Below are 16,534 nucleotides of genomic sequence, written 5' to 3' on the forward strand. Positions count from 1 at the left end.
GGCAATTTTACAGACCGGTCTCTTTTTAGGTTTCTTTTCCCGCGAAATACGTCAGTTCCAGGCTACATGAGTGCGCATCGGTAAAAAGAAATTGGGGGCCTCAGGTGGAAATGTGGACATAATAAATACGCTAATTCCCTCTCTATTTTCCTGCTCCATTCCCACCTGCACTTTCTTCACTTTCAATCTCCCACAATACTTTACCAAATGTCACACTTCCAACTTGCATAGCCTGCGAACAGGCTCCCAGTTGGAGAAGCAAGCTCTGAGCAAAAATTCGGCCCGAAGCACTGGGAGCCTTTTCGCTGGTTAAACTTGCAGAGAGGTGATGGGCTCGGGGGTTGGGGGGGGGGGGGATACTCTCATATAAAATTGACGGTGCTTTTAGGGGTTAAAAAAGCGGTTTTGGTACCTCTTAGGGTGTTAAGCCTCAAAAGATCCACAGCTGGAGCTTTTGCAGTACCTTTCAGGGTATCGAGCCAAAAAAATATGACAGGAGATAATGTGTTTATATGTAAGAATTGGTACCTCTAAGGGTAGAAAAAATATTCAAGCCACCCCTTTGAAACCGGATCTTTGTACCTCTAAGGGGGTCTGTTCAAAATTTCCGACGAGCACACCCGTCTTTTTTATATGGGAGTCCCCCCTTGGGGTGATGGACACCTGTCTCGTGGGTTATCTTGGCGGAGACAGATTTTGCTGGCTAGTTTTGTCAGAGAATGTCAGTAGAGTTTGTTTCTCGTTTGTCTCAAACTACATGAAATGGGCAGCGTGCGGACTTTCACCAGTGCGACAACCCTAACAATGTGCGAAGGATACGATGTGACGAAAAAAGAGCATTTAAAAAAAAAAGATGCTCCTATTGTGATCGTTTTCATAGAAGATGTACTTTCCGTGTTTGGCAAATTTTGTTGTTCTTCTTCGAAATAGCGATGATTATAGCAGGACTGGCTCTAGTGATTGCGATGCTTGGAACTGGAGATATAGAATCGAAATCCTTTTAAACTTGGAAAATATTATTCCAAGTTGTAGGTGTGGAGCAATTTCACTTCATCACTCCTTCACTTCTTGTCAGAGGTTTCGAACCCTGGGGGGGAACTTCCATATGAAAAGGTCCGGAATGCTCGTCGAAAAATTTGAATTAAACCCGTAAAGGAGACGAATCTGAGAGTGGCTCGAGCTTAATTTAACCCCTAAAAGATACCACTTAAAACGGAATAGGCGCGATTACCAGCCGCTGTTCAAGAAAGGAGCCCGCTCCAGATGACCGGACTCGAGAGACCGGCGGAAATCGAGCCTAAAAACGGAAACAAGAACGTTTTTTTAATTGTTATCTCTTCGAGTGCACCCTAAAAAAGTACTTTGACCGCTTAAGATTGTGGTCAAGATGCTTTGATGTTTGCCTGGTTATGAACACCCCAGTGAGACCAAAATCCTTGATTCACACAGGGAGACAACGAGCATGTAATCGTCCTTAAAATATGGGAGTATCCCCCGGGGAACTTCCTCGTGAGTGAGTTGTGCTCGTGATCACGCTGGAATGAAAGAAGCAAAATACGCCAAACCAAACAAAAGTGAAGGATATGGGAGACTTTTTGCAGGAAACCAGGGGAGAAACTATGAGGCGAGACAAAACGAAGGTAAGAAAACACTTGATAGGGTGCAACTTAAATAATTCAGACGACTTCTCATTTATTACACGACTAAAAAAAAATCACGGAAGCGCCAGTATTAATTTGCACTTAGAGCAAATTGACAATTAGCGATCAATTTGCCTGCTCTCATCGAGTCTCAATGAAATTGTTTTGGTCATAAAATCATGCTTCAATCAGAGAAGAATTAATTAAAGGAGCTCAGTTACGGTTTGCACATTTTGAAAAGTTTAGCCTAAATCTTTCAAAGTCGTCGTTTGCAATCCATGTCAATCTTCGCCATCCTTGACCATCCTTGTTCCTTTATGGTTTATTATTATCTTTTTGATGTTTTTCTATCTTAGTAAACTATTAATTTCAGGTTTCCCTCCGTTTAAAGGAGATTTTGTGCCTGGCCAAAAAAATACAAAACACCGTGACTGAGTTCCTTTAACATTCGCTAGAATATAACCAAAGAGCTGCAAACAATGTCTGATCAAGTCCTTTCACAACTGCGAAGAATATTACTCGTTAATTGTTTTAACTGCCGTTCACAAGGAAATGTTAAAACTGTACAACTCTTTATATCATTTATTTCCTTTTACACTTTACTATCAGCTTATTATAGCTCATTCTTAAATGAAATCTATATTATTGTTTTTTTACAGAATAAACTTATAGTTTCTAAATTTTCTCTTTGTAATACATTTTAAAAGTTTGCCGAATATGGTAAACTACGGTACGTTATCACAGGATATCTGTTTTGTGTGGATAACGTTCTTTCATTCGTAATGACAGATATCCCTGATATACTGTTTACCATGTTTGCAAGAGAGGCTAGCACATGACTGTGCATGGATTTCTCGACACAAAATTGTTTAAATTTGAGTTTACAGTAAAGATCGCACAAAACATCATATATTTCCACCCCTCTTTTGATAGTGTAGACCTATTTTCATACAATTTTTGAGACATCGTAGACTACAAAAATGTTCCTAATTCTTAAACGCTGTAAAACTAAAATAAGTTTGTTTTTGAGCACAAACGATCGCACGTCTATCTCTCTGTTGTTTATATATGAAGAACTATTTTATATTGACAGCGAAAAATCGCTTTACTTTTGTTTGTTTTCGTAAAACTCGCTGACACAAATTGCATCCCAACATGAGGTACCTAGTCCACCTTTATTATTTCCCTACTCTCATTGTCCCTTTCATTTCTGAGATGGAAATATCAGTTCTCCTTGTTGACTTCAATATATCTCTTGAAATGTTACTAAGGAGAATCTGATCTCATATCAAGCCAAAGTCCTCTGTTAAATGTTTCTTTAAAATTTACATCAGAAATAAGTCAAATTTTCGGAAAAGGAGGGTTACGACTTTTCATTATCACAATCATGTTACAACAATTAAATCGTTCTTTTCCTTTCCCTTTGAACATTTTTTTTTTCAAAAATCCCTGTGATTCAGTTAATTTATTCCTGACCATTTATGGGTAGTGTTATTACTAAAGTGTAAAATCTAAGTTCCAGCCCTCTTTTAAAGCATCTAGTGATGATTGAATAGTATCATCAAGCCATCCCCCGAAACTATAAAATGCTCTGTCCACCAAGAATACGTCTCGTCCGGGAAGAGGTCTCTTGGCCCATTGTCGAACGGTGGATAAGGAGAAGTCGGCCCCTGGCTTTTGCAGAAACCTACGTCATTTAATAAGAAGTTGTTACATTCTTGCTATATGCACCAAGAAAGTCCAGAACTTAGTGGGGCGTTGGGATGTACTCAGAGACAAGCCAAACGGGTTAGAACTTTACACAATTCCCCCTTGACGGTTTCATGTAATTTGTGCTTATAAATGAAACTGATACAATTTGTCATATGCTTTCTGTCAAACCCAAAAATGAACTTGATAACTTGCATTAAAAGTGTAGTGACATAAACGGTTAATTGATAAATCAATCAGTTGTCTGAAGTGAAGTAAACAAACATGACTGTGCCTCACGTGACACCTCACGTGAGACCTTTACGTGAAAACTATGAAATGCACTATAAAAGGACCTTTGCACGACCCAGTCACAGGTTACAAAATTAGCCATGCTGGGACGCAAGTTAAACAGCTGCACTTCCAAAACGAGGCAACTCGCACCAGTCCAGCTCGACTTTCTTTTGTTTTGGAAGTCCCACTGTGTAACTCGCGTTCCAGCATGCCTGACTTTGCGCCACGTGACCGGGTCGTGCTAAGGGCCTATTACTATCTTTGTGGTCGGCTTCAGACGTGGAAAATTTAAGTGGCCATCTAGGTTGCGCGAAAGTGAGATTATAGAAGACATCTTACTTTCACTTACCAGAACCCTTCGTCCCAATACTTGTACTTAGTCTCCAAAGGATCTGGCACATCTCTTTGAAACTTGTACTTCAGAGCTCGCTTCAGTTCTTTGTCAACTTCTTTGGCAGATATCTGCAGGATTTTCCCCCACTTGTCACTGCATCCTCCGTTATTAGCTATCGTATGCAGCACAGCTCTTCCATTAGGACCAACACCACTACAACAGTAACACACACAGTCCATAATAGTAAGGAAAAAGCGATACTGAGTACTGGTACCCCCTTAGAGTTTTTGGTTGGGTGACGGTATCAAACGTCACACGGACCACCAAGTCCTACTCTTATTTCGGACCAATATACGCCATCAGCACACTGTTTAGTTACTCTACTTTATCTCTTTCGCTTAAAGAGTCAAAGAAGGTAGTATGCTTTTGTAATGTCCTTATAAACGATGATTGCGGCTGAACATGGCAAAATCTATCGTGCAAAACTCCGCTTAGAAAGCACACCCTTTGGTTTCTGGGAGCTTGGCCGCATAACTGGATCATATAGTGTAGTTCTGGCCTACCCACAAGTCTCATGTAGCTCGTAACAGCCTAAACATCTTTTATCACTTCTACCCAAATAAAGAAAATACTTGTTAAAAAGCTAAACACTAATAATCAGATTCCTAATAATTATAGAATTTTAACACTGAAAGAGCTCTTACCTGTCAGGCATGGCAGTTCCCAGACAGTAACTACTGGATATAAACATGTCCAAAGGTTGCAGGGCGTTTTTCTTTTCAGCAGCGATTGAGTCATTCCACCACGCTCTTTCATACACCGCTGCTCCATGGAACGCCGGCACGCTTACGATGGAGTTAAAGATGTCATGACCTGTGATGCTTTGCATGACGTCACCTTTTATCTTCTTCAGAGCTGTCGGTCCAGAGGTGATGACAGTCTTGTTGGCTTTCACAGTTAATTTCGTAGTTTGAAGAACAAACGTATCCATTTCTTTATCAATAGAGGTTACTGTCTCTTTGAGGTAGATTTTTCCACCGCTATTTTCTATTTTTTCTTTGAGGTTTGTGATAAACTCGGACATACCTGTTTTCGGCCTAAAACTCTTGCGTGCAGATATGACAAAGTCCTTTTTCTTGAGATATTTTCTATAACTGAGTGTGTTTATGGCTTGCATGTAGTCACCTAAAAAGCCATACTTTTCTTTCATCAGCTTTGCTCCCTCGGGTGAAAGTTCGTAAGACAAGAAAGTTTCCGCTGTAGAGAACTGCGTGTGATTTCTAGCGTCATCATAGATGAACCGAGCAGTTTGCTCAAGTGTTCTATTATTCATCGGAAAACGATCCTTTAAAGTTGGAAAGGCCTTTGATTTCAGAGAATCAAAACTGTCTGCATACACACCGCGAGCTTCAACACGATGCGTTTTAGGGACCCAAGGATCAGTCTGTATAGAAAGACGGCTAGCGAGAGAACTAAAAGTAAGAATGAAATGGAAATTGAATAACTTTATTTTACTGTCGATACTAAAATAGAAAACGTAAAAATCTGAATGCTCTAATAAAAAACTAAAACTGTTTAAAATGCTAAAATATCCATAAGATATAGGTATATACAGGATAAAATACCAAATAAAAACTGGAACAAGATGACACGATAGAAACTTACATTAAGAATTACATAAATTACAATTGGGGCAGCAATTATCAATCATTTAAGTATCTAAGTGAGTACTAAGAATGTCTTTCTTAAAGATAAAAGTGTTGGTAAACTTCTAATTAATGCCCTTGGGTACAATATTCCATAACTTAGGTCCAGTGTTTGTGATAGTGTGCTTACCATCTGCTACGGTATTAAAACTAAGAGGGGTAAAGTCTGTATACGACCCAAGTGGCCTATCAGGCCGGAGCTTAACCCGGTTTCTGTAGCATGAAGCGACTAGGAATACTCTACTCCCCCCTAGATAGGATCCTAGTCCATCGCAAGGTTATCCCCAGTATTAAATTCACCCATACCCTTATATGCCTGTGGGTGGAGAGAGCCACTGTGAGAGTAAAGTGTCGTAACCAAGAACACAACACAATATCCAGGTCATCCCGCCTCACACACTCAGTATTAAATCTGAAGATAACAAAGTCTTTGTTACAGCAATCAAGCCGACCTTTTCCATAGTCAGTCAATTAACAGTCATCGACTTTTCGTCCCATGTAATATGTGTCAACATAAATTAAACGAAGTACGAAAGCAGGGACACTTACATTTCGTTAGAGTTGTTGGTGTTGATGCTCCACTCTCCAAGTCCTGAAAAACAATGTGTAAGACGGAAGCTTGAGGGGGAAGTCCCTATAATACTTAACGTATGCACATCAAAGAAAACATTTTTCTTTTCCTATAATAGTGACGTACTGTAGCCTCCCCCAGGTTTTCAGTTATTAGGGGAACAAGGGGATAGAACGACCAGCGAAAAACACAAAAGGTATTTTCAGACTAGTGGCTCTTGTGTCAACTCCCCAGTCAAACGTGGTAGCAATTTCAGATAATGTCCGCTACATCCACGACTTCAAAAAAAGAACGCACTATATTAGTTTCCGATATATTTTTCTCCAACTTGTACCACCTCTAGGTAGTTGTAGAAGAAAAAAAATGCTTTTTTGGGTTTCCCTACAGTTTAAACTGCTAACGACTGACCGAGTGAGAGAGCGAGTGGATGTCAGCACAATGCTCTGTGGAAGCCACGTGGCCTAGTGGTTATGGCGCTGGATTTGTAATCCGGATTTCCCAGGTTCAAATCCTCCTTCCTGCCACTGGAGGGATTTGTGTCTGGTGGTCTCAGATTCAATTCCTCCACGCTTTGTAAATAGCCAACTGGTCAGCCTCCCGCCAGTTGGGATTTTTAACAAGTTTCTGTTTAATTTATTCAGTGTCCACAATAAGTACAGCAGTGCTAGAACCCTCCGACACTTAAATAAAGTGATATATTTTATTTTTATTTTTATGACTTTTACCGTCCCAAAATATAGTTATAACAAATGTAAATTTATTAAGAACTGTTTGACTGACTTACCTACTGCAACGTCTGGCGCTTGTGTAAAGTTGAAATCAAAGATTTTTCCTCCAAGACGATTTTCTCTCTCAAATACACACACGTTTGTTTCGTTTGTTTTTTTTTTCGACTCAAGAAGTGCATAAGCCATCAGTAGACCGCCTAACCCTAAGAAACAGAGATTGCGTTTAAAGCAAAGTTTATCAGGGAACAGGTTCATAATTTTTTTAAGGATTTGAGACAAAATTTGTCGCGAGTTTTGGCAAGGCCAAACAAATCTTGTGGACCTAGTACGTACGGGCCTTATAGTCGTCATTTTTTTAAGAAATATAACAAAAAAAAATCGTGTTTTTAAAATTTTGGCCGTTGTCAGACTCATCGTGGTCATCATAAGGATCTTATCAAAAAATATGTAGTCGGTTGCCTAATCGGAAAGTTCTTAGACGTCGGCTTTATATCTTCGGCGCTCGAAATTGGTCAGCTGGTGGACTTTGTTCCAATGCAAAAGTCCGGACTTGCCAGCAATTACACAATAATAAAAGTCTTTAAATCACTATACATGGCTTCTTGTCATCAAAATTGAAACAATTCTTACCTCCTCCAACTATCGCTACACTGCACTCCAAGGAAGGTGCGACGGTCGGAGGTTGCTGTGTGGTTGCTGGTGCGGTGGTTGAAGATGCTTCAGTGGTTGAAGGTGGTATAGTAGTGGCATTTGTCGTGGTTTGACCAGTTGTCTGTGGAGTGGTAGCGGGAGTTGTAGAGTTTGCCGTGGTTGAGGGCGGTTTTGTAGTTGTAGATGCTTCAGTGGTTGAAGGTGGTTTAGTAGTAGCATTTGTCGTGGTTTGACCAGTTGTCTGTGGAGTGGTAGCAAGAGTTGTAGATTCTGCAGTGGTTGAGGGAGGCTTTGTCGTTGTTGACGCTGCGGTGGTTGAAGGTAGTTTGGTCGTAAGACCTGCCGTGCTCTGACTAGTTGTCTTCGGAGTGGTAGCAGCAGTTGTAGAGTTTGCAGTGGTCGAGGGAGCCTGTGTGGTTGATGGTGCGGTAGTAGTTGGCGCTTTCGTGGTTGAAGGTGGTCTAGTAGTAGCATTTGTCGTGGTTTGACCAGTTGTCTGTGGAGTGTTAGCAGCAGTTGTAGAGTTTGCAGTGGTTCGTGGAGCCTGTGTGGTTGATGGTGCGGTAGTAGTTGGCGCTTTCGTAGTTGAAGGTGGTTTAGTAGTAGCATTTGTCGTGGTTTGGCCAGTTGTCTGTGGAGTGGTAGCAGGAGTCGTAGATTCTACAGTGGTTGAGGGTGGCTTTGTGGTTGTTAACGCTGCTGTGGTTGAAGGTAATTTGGTCGTAAGACCTGCCGTGCTTTGACCAGTTGTTTTTGGAGTGGTAGCAGCAGTTGTAGAGTTTGCCGTGGTTGAGGGCGGTTTTGTAGTTGTAGATGTTTCAGTGGTTGAAGGTGGTTTAGTAGTAGCATTTGTCGTGGTTTGACCAGTTGTCTGTGGAGTGGTAGCAGCAGTTGTAGAGTTTGCAGTGGTCGAGGGAGCCTGTGTGGTTGCTGGTGCGGTAGTAGTTGGCGCTTTCGTGGTTGAAGGTGGTATAGTAGTAGCATTTGCCGTTGTTTGACCAGTTGTCTGTGGAGTAGTAGCAGGAGTTGTAGGTTTTGAAGTTGTCGACGGTGGCTTCGTAGTTGTAGGTTTTGAAGTGGTCGACGGTTGCTTCGTAGTTGTAGCTTGTGCAGTTGTTGACGGTTGCTTCGTAGTTGTAGCTTGTGCAGTTGTTGACGGTTGCTTCGTAGTTGTAGCTTGTGTAGTTGTTGAGGGTGGCTTTGTAGTTGTAGCTTGTGCAGTTGTTGACGGTTGCTTCGTAGTTGTAGCTTGTGCAGTTGTTGAGGGTTGCTTCGTAGTTGTAGGTTCTGCAGTGGTTGAGGGTTGCTTCGTAGTTGTAGCTTGTGCAGTTGTTGACGGTTGCTTCGTAGTTGTAGGTTCTGCACTGGTTGACGGTTGCTTCGTAGTTGTAGCTTGTGTAGTTGTTGAGGGTGGCTTTGTAGTTGTAGCTTCTGCAGTTGTTGACGGTTGCTTCGTAGTTGTAGCTTGTGTAGTTGTTGAGGGTGGCTTTGTAGTTGTAGCTTGTGCAGTTGTTGAGGGTTGCTTCGTAGTTGTAGCTTGTGCAGTTGTTGACGGTTGCTTCGTAGTTGTAGGTTCTGCAGTGGTTGAGGGTTGCTTCGTAGTTGTAGCTTGTGCAGTTGTTGACGGTTGTTTCGTAGTTGTAGCTTGTGCAGTTGTTGAGGGTTGCTTCGTAGTTGTAGGTTCTGCAGTGGTTGAGGGTTGCTTCGTAGTTGTAGCTTGTGCAGTTGTTGACGGTTGCTTCGTAGTTGTAGGTTCTGCAGTTGTTGAGGGTTGCTTCGTAGTTGTAGCCTGTGCAGTTGTTGAGGGTTGCTTCATAGTTGTAGGTTCTGCAGTGGTTGAAGGTTGCTTCGTAGTTGTAGCTTGTGCAGTTGTTGACGGTGGCTTCGTAGTTGTAGCTTGTGCAGTTGTTGACGGTTGCTTCGTAGTTGTAGGTTCTGCAGTGGTTGACGGTTGCTTCGTAGTTGTAGGTTCTGCAGTGGTTGAGGGTTGCTTCGTAGTTGTAGCTTTTGCAGTGGTTGAGGGTTGCTTCGTAGTTGTAGCTTGTGCAGTTGTTGACGGTGGCTTCGTAGTTGTAGGTTCTGCAGTTGTTGAGGGTTGCTTCGTAGTTGTAGGTTCTGCAGTTGTTGAGGGTTGCTTCGTAGTTGTAGGTTTTGCAGTGGTTGAGGGTTGCTTCGTAGTTGTAGGTTTTGCAGTGGTTGAGGGTTGCTTCGTAGTTGTAGGTTTTGAAGTTGTCGACGGTGGCTTCGTAGTTGTAGGTTTTGAAGTTGTCGACGGTGGCTTCGTAGTTGTAGGTTTTGAAGTTGTCGACGGTGGCTTCGTAGTTGTAGGTTTTGAAGTTGTCGACGGTGGCTTCGTAGTTGTAGGTTCTGCAGTGGTTGTAGGTTGTTGAGTGGAAGGACCTGTCGTGGGTTGGCCAGTTGTCTCCTGAATTGTCTGTTTAGTGGTACCAAGAGTTGTTTGTTGCTCAGTTGGTTTGCCTGGTGTTGTTTCTTTACCAGGAGAAGTGGTTTCCTCTTTTCTTGTTGTTATACCCTCAGTAATTGGTTTTCTCGTGTTCTCAATAGCTGGTGGAATAAACAGAAGCTCCTCCTTAATCCCCATATAGGTCAGTTGAACATAAGTCTTATTCCTAAGATTATCATTGCCAAGTTATCTTTGGACATGGTGTCCAGTCGTCCTGCAGATAATAGGGAGCTTAAGTAACGACGACGACGACGCCTATTAAAAATTGAATTTATATTTTACAAGCGAAATTCACGATTGTCTAGATCTGTTCAGTACGCCAATGGCTCTAAAAAAGTGCTTAAGGTAAATATGCAACGACGGCGTTCAATTCCAAATGGAAATACGAAAAATTAGCCGCCGTCGTCCACGTTCCGTAGAGGACGCAGAACTTAGTCATTTCAAGTTGTTGTTTTGCAGAGGACGGCAAGTTAATGCTCAAAGATTTATGACGCACGTGCATAGTCATTGTTCTGCTCCTTAACCTTTTGCCAGGTGACGTTCTCTTTGCAGCCGTCGTCGTCGTGGTTTGCTTAAGGACGTTCGCGCGAAAATGTTCCAACATTGATTTTTTTCTGAGACTTTTACCACTGTAAGATGATGAGTTAGCTATGTCAGAAATGTAGAATAACGGGGGATCACCGACTTCGTTTTGGAGAGAACATATCCGGAAGAACACCCTAAATCTAAAAAAATCGGGCGCCGCTAGCGAATAAGGCCACCGTGTCTGTAAACCCAAAAATATTGCAATTAGATCTTTGAAGTGAATTGTTCTCTACCAAATTTTGTTTAAGTGGACCTATTAAGTGAATTTAGTCAACTGGTGAGGTTCCTTAAAGACCAAGCTCGCATTTAGCGACCATAATTTCACGCGCCTTGCAGCCGCAAGATGGCAGGATTCGATGTCCCGTGGACGGAAATCTTGAATTTTTTTAACTTCCCACATTGAGTTTTTGTTCATTTTTGGACAATGTGGAGATAATTGTAAATAAAATCTGTTTCTAGAAAGAAACGTACGGGTCACCGAACGTCCAAGATCGTTAAATCCAGGCAAAGCTATAGCAATGGCCATCTGCCCCGTCACTGTTCATTTTATTACTTGCGCGCGCGCTCTTATGCATGACGTGGCGTGTGAATTTGCGTGCGCAGTAAGGATGCGCAGAAACAATTATTACGAACATCCTCAAGGAAGGAAGATTTTCATTTTTGAACAAAACATATCAATGTTTGTAAACATGTAAATATACATAGCATCGGCTTGAAAATCTCGATTTGCTGTTTTGACCAGAATCCTTTGTGGTAAATCTCTCAATATTTGTAGGCGGAATCCTTTGCATTATAGTACCGCAGAAAAAGCGTAGGCGATGGTAACTGCTGCGGAGCGAGCGGAGAGCCGGCACAAGCAGCAACATAATCTGAACATGTAAGAGAACTACAGAAGAAACCTAGGAATAATCTCGATTCCCAACTTCTCCGACCCCTTAACAGAATGCACTGCTTAAGCTACCGGAATGCTCTGCGAACGAACAGTAGCATTTGGAGCCTCGTAGGTTGTGACAGATTTTAACAGCTTACTTTGATCTCGCTGGTGTTAGGAGAGTGTGTTGGTTATTTTTTTGTTTTTTTTTTTAATTTACCTTACGCGCTGAAGTCAAACCCTACGACCGTTATGAGAATTTTGGCGGTATTACGCTTATTCTGATCTCGTGATTTCACTGGTCCTGGGGAATCGAAGTAACATTTTTTTTTTGCAATTTTTTTGTCTTATAAGTTAGCGGTGACCCAATAATCACATCCCAGACCATGATGGAAATGATATTTGTCCAAGAGCCAGTTGAACTGAAGTGTAACTCGCCACCAGTGTAACTACCTACCAATCCACTTCTGATGAACGATTATTTCATTGCAAAACGACAATTTGTAGAGCAATTAACTACCAAGCTGCAATCCGCCAAGGTTGGCCCCGTGTTATTTGGGACCTCATTATACAAGTGTCAGCATACACTCTTTCCTTTTTTTTTTTTTTTTTTTTTTTATAAGAATGCATTTTAAAAAGATATCGAGGCTGAAATCTGCAAAATTTCAAGAATATTCAAATTAACAATAAACCCAAGGCTGAGATTGTGAAAAAAAATTGAAAGTTTGTGTTGGAAATTTGTAAATACAATACAATTATATGTTTTTAACCAAACCGTATAAAATTCGTCCTTTTTCTAAACGGCAAACTAGCCAAAAAGCAACAGGAATAGCACTAGGTCGTGCATTTGTTGCCGTAATAACATTTCTGCAAGAAGTCATGTGCGTGCTATCTGGCTTTAATGCCTTCAGGCTGACTCCAAAACTACTTTAACACCATCCACACACCAACTATATTCGAAAACAGAAATGTAATACGCTATAATCTAAGAATATTAGCAAAAATATTTTCAGCCTAAAATCGGCAGGAAAATAAGAATATTCAGACTCGGCCAGAAAAACAATATTCTCATTAAAGAAAAGAGTGTGATACACCAAATTCCCGGCACCAAATGTATCGCAGCATTCACTGCCATTATTGGATATCCTAGTTTATTATCGGACACGAGTGTTTTACTAGAAAATACACCACTCGTAAAATTCGTACGAGACCGAAGTTTCATATTTTCCATATCTTCACTAGTGAGGATGTTGATGACGTCATTTCCCGCCTTTTTGACGATTGTTTGGGCAAACAGTCAGTTTGTTTATATAATAAAAATCAAATAACATGGTGGCATGAAGATATGACTTTTATTTTCTCGTGTTAAATACAATATGTTACTCTCTCGCGGCGTTAGTTCATAAAATATTGTGTTTATCCCTCGAAAGTAAAATTCATACCTTCGCGCCGTCGTGCAGTATCTTCTATGTATGGTAATGGTATTATAGTGCCGCAAAAAATACATCGGTACTTGTAATTTTAATCTATAGGAACTACATTGATTTCGTTTGTTCAGTTCATCGCCAAAATATGTGTAGTACAAGCTGCCGCCATAGAAAGTGCACCCTTTGGGTGTTCAGTTCATATTCACATAGCTGCCTACTCCTGTTTCATAATCATTTCTGCCACCTTTGGACGAACTCTTCCAGTTTTGCAATGCAGCGCAAAAATCCAGAGGTCACGCGATCGCAACCACAGATCGTGCGGTCTGACATTCTACCTTAGCCGCTGCGAATTTTAAACTTTACTGCAGGAATAAAACGTGCTATAATAATAGAAAACGGAAAACGGTAAGTGCAATAGAAATACGAAAGAAATAATCGCATTAAAAGTCTTTAAAAGCCAAGGATTCTTTGATACAAAAGGGTTGAAAAGCTCTCAATAGCTGTGTTTACATAGTTGAAAACTAGCCACAGATGTCAATAAACTTCATGTTGTGGCTAAACATTGAAGCATTCCTTCACGATAAAATCAAACATGAATACATTGTTTCCAACCTTAAAGGCTATTTTTGAAAACATCCCACCTTGTACCTCACAGACTTGAGACAATCACGTAAAAAGTTTAAATGTTCCCAATAACAGGTGTACACTGTTGGGCGATTATTTTCAGTCAGCTTTTTGTTACAGATATAAAATGTTGCTTTCGTGTGAGGTTAAAATGTTTTGGAAACAATTGTGCTTGGTTCTTATCGCACTAGGGAGATGTCAGTTTATAGTTCAATTTCCCTCAGACGTTTTTTTGTGACGCATTCGGTTTAGATAAAAATCAAACACGAAACCTTTATATCCTCACCAGAACTGAGTGCATTTAACTTAAAATGTGCGAATTGCCTTTATTGACTGCCATTTATTTGTTTTACTTGGATAGAAGGTTACACAACAGTACAATTTCCTCTAATTCCTTCGCGATCTCTACTAAAGATTTTGATAAAAGGTTGAAAGGTGCTAGAAACAAGCGCAGAACATATTATAAAACGCAGAAAGCTCTGTTTTGCGACACGCAAAGCAAGAAATTGGCGTCTTACCCAAAATTTATGTTGTGCAAACCCGTTTCATAATCCTAAGGAAGTTTCCTATAATTTTTTTTCCTTTCCCGCCTACAATCCGTATATGTTGTTATATAATTCCTTCAGGTATGTCACAGCAGTTCAAAATATCTGCTTATATTCAAATCCAAATGGAACCTCTTAGTATGTCAGTTGAATTAATGTCTTTTCTTAACCCGGGGAGTAAAAAGAAGTCTCTGGTGAATTGAACTGTTCACCTTAAGTAAACTACTTCTCTCTTTTTCGTTGTTAGTCATTCATCACTCTATTGGCTGTTTGTGCGCGATACTGATGCACCTCATAAACGAAATATACGGCATTTACTATTTATGTATACTACTTTACCTACGCCTCCGGGAGAGTCTGTACCGCTTGTTAACTCCCTCCTTCCAGGTCCATACCTCATTAATAGAAGCACTATTATAGCAAAGATGACCAATAGTATGAAGAGGACCAGCAAAACTTTCCACAAACGAAAAGAACAACATTTCCTGTACAAGAAGTTACACCGACAGCGACATCTCCATTTTGAATAATGTTGTTGGTTCGTTAAGTCGTATCCCTCGCTAACTGTTAATGTTGTTGTACTGTCGAATTGAGGCATGCTGGTGTGTTTTTAGTTTGGACGCGAAATCACGAAATAAACTTTGCTCTCCGGCAAACACTTATAGCCCTGAGTAATGTAGCGCAGGAATTCGCGCGAAATCTGACTCTCTCGTGAGCATGACCCTATATCGTTTCAAATCGGCCGCTTTCCACGCCTTGATAAATAAATACAATAAAAATATAAATTGACTTTATGGATAAACACAATCACTGGTGTCCTAGTAACATTGTGGTCCTCTTAAATAAGCAAACAAATGACGGAATATTGCGTCATTTGAAAGGAAACACTACACTCTTAGCCTTCCGGTTCTTGATAGTATATCTATTTCCCCCATTTACTGCACTATAAGTACATGTTTTTTCTTTACAACGATTTCATGGTGTTATACATGAGACCGGGCTCAAAATTTACAAGTATGTAACTTCAAATTCGCCTCCTAATCTGGATATCTGTGAACGATACATGACCTACGGATTAAAAACTCTGTTCAGTGGCATCAAAATTGTCACACTCTGCAGACGTTCCATTTTCCAAATTGAGTGACTCAAAGCAACTTTGGTTTATTTCGTAATAATTTTTTTGTGTGGAGTAATCTTGTTTTGCCTGGATGTTGTCTTTCATACTTTATTCCCAGCTAAGTCCTCCTGATATCATTCATATACCCGTATTATAAAGCAGAACTTTCTTCAGTCCATTTTTGTCGGTGCACAAGTAACGCTGTCACTAGAGCACTGCTATAAATTTTCGCTTTGTTTATTGTATCTTTGTTTTGTCACACTTTCTTTGAATCAAATTTTTAGGCTGAAAAGCATCGGAGACTTGCTAAAAATTATGGATTTCTTTGTTACTCTCAGCTGGAGGCTGTTGCCATAGCCACATACCATCCCACACTTTCTTCTGCAGTTCTGCTCTCCTATCCGCTAAAAAATGTTTGCTTACGCCATCGCGTTCTGCGTGATGTGAACGCACGTAATGACCTGGGCGTCAGCTCATATAACAGGTTAATCCAGATAAAAAGTGAATGAAGTCAACTTCAGTTTATCTCATTGTGTGTTAAATATCTCTTCAAAGAGGACAGCTTCAGTTATAAACTCTTTGTTGACGTCTTTGTTGCTAGTCGACGTCGAAACATTCAGTTGAAGGTCACGTCGCCAGCTAAATTTGTACAACATTTTTTTTTAGCAAAACAAAAGTAAAAGACTCTCCACTTGTGAAGCCTTTTAGCAATTGCAGAGTTCTTTTATATAAACAAACCATAGATTGCCATGCAAAACTGGCTTATCTACACTTATATTTTGCTTTGTGGTTTGACCAGGTCCGAAATTTGTTTTCCTTTCTCGCAGCCATTTTATTTTTCCTCAAAAATATGCCAGCACGCGTTGGAATGTATACAAAGGAAGTTGAGTAGCCGTAATCTTTATGTCACGCGCACAGACCTCAGCTATGTTCTTTAGCCCGTGTCAGAGCATAGTATATAGGTATGTAATCGTGGATGGCTTATTTCCTTTCAAGTAATCAGGATGTGTAGGAATCTAGACTAAGAAATCGCGGAGCGCCCATGTAGTCATGTTATGCTTTTAAGCGGCCACCTATTAAGCTACCACCCCTTATTTAGCAGCTCTTTATCAAAGTTCCGAAATTATTGTCAGTATAATACTGTAAATAAAACCCATGTTGATAGGCCAGCTCTATTAGCGGCTGCGGCTGGCTTTTGGTCGTCTCGATAATAGTTATCTATTGTCCTTTCCCCTGAAAGCGGCCACCCAAAATTTAATACACGCAGCTTGGCTTTGTTTCGGAAAAG

General features: G+C 40.6%; 1 protein-coding gene across 1 annotated transcript; it reads right to left on the reverse strand.

The window, feature by feature from the left end:
- Window positions 1-455: 455 nt before the first annotated feature.
- On the reverse strand, window positions 456-15,664 carry LOC145468871 (uncharacterized). The gene is made up of 7 exons (XM_081452574.1): window positions 14,469-15,664; window positions 7,593-10,178; window positions 7,019-7,165; window positions 6,213-6,255; window positions 4,662-5,429; window positions 3,973-4,170; window positions 456-3,327 (listed from the first exon to the last, which is right to left on the reverse strand). The coding sequence occupies exons 1-7, from the start codon at window positions 14,725-14,727 to the stop codon at window positions 3,138-3,140; spliced, it is 4,191 nt and encodes a 1,396-aa protein (XP_081308700.1). The 5' UTR covers window positions 14,728-15,664; the 3' UTR covers window positions 456-3,137.
- Between the last annotated feature and the right edge of the window lie 870 nt (window positions 15,665-16,534).

The sequence above is a fragment of the Orbicella franksi genome, chromosome 14 (assembly GCF_964199315.1).
Source record: "Orbicella franksi chromosome 14, jaOrbFran1.1, whole genome shotgun sequence".
NCBI classification, from domain to species: Eukaryota; Metazoa; Cnidaria; class Anthozoa; order Scleractinia; family Merulinidae; genus Orbicella; species Orbicella franksi.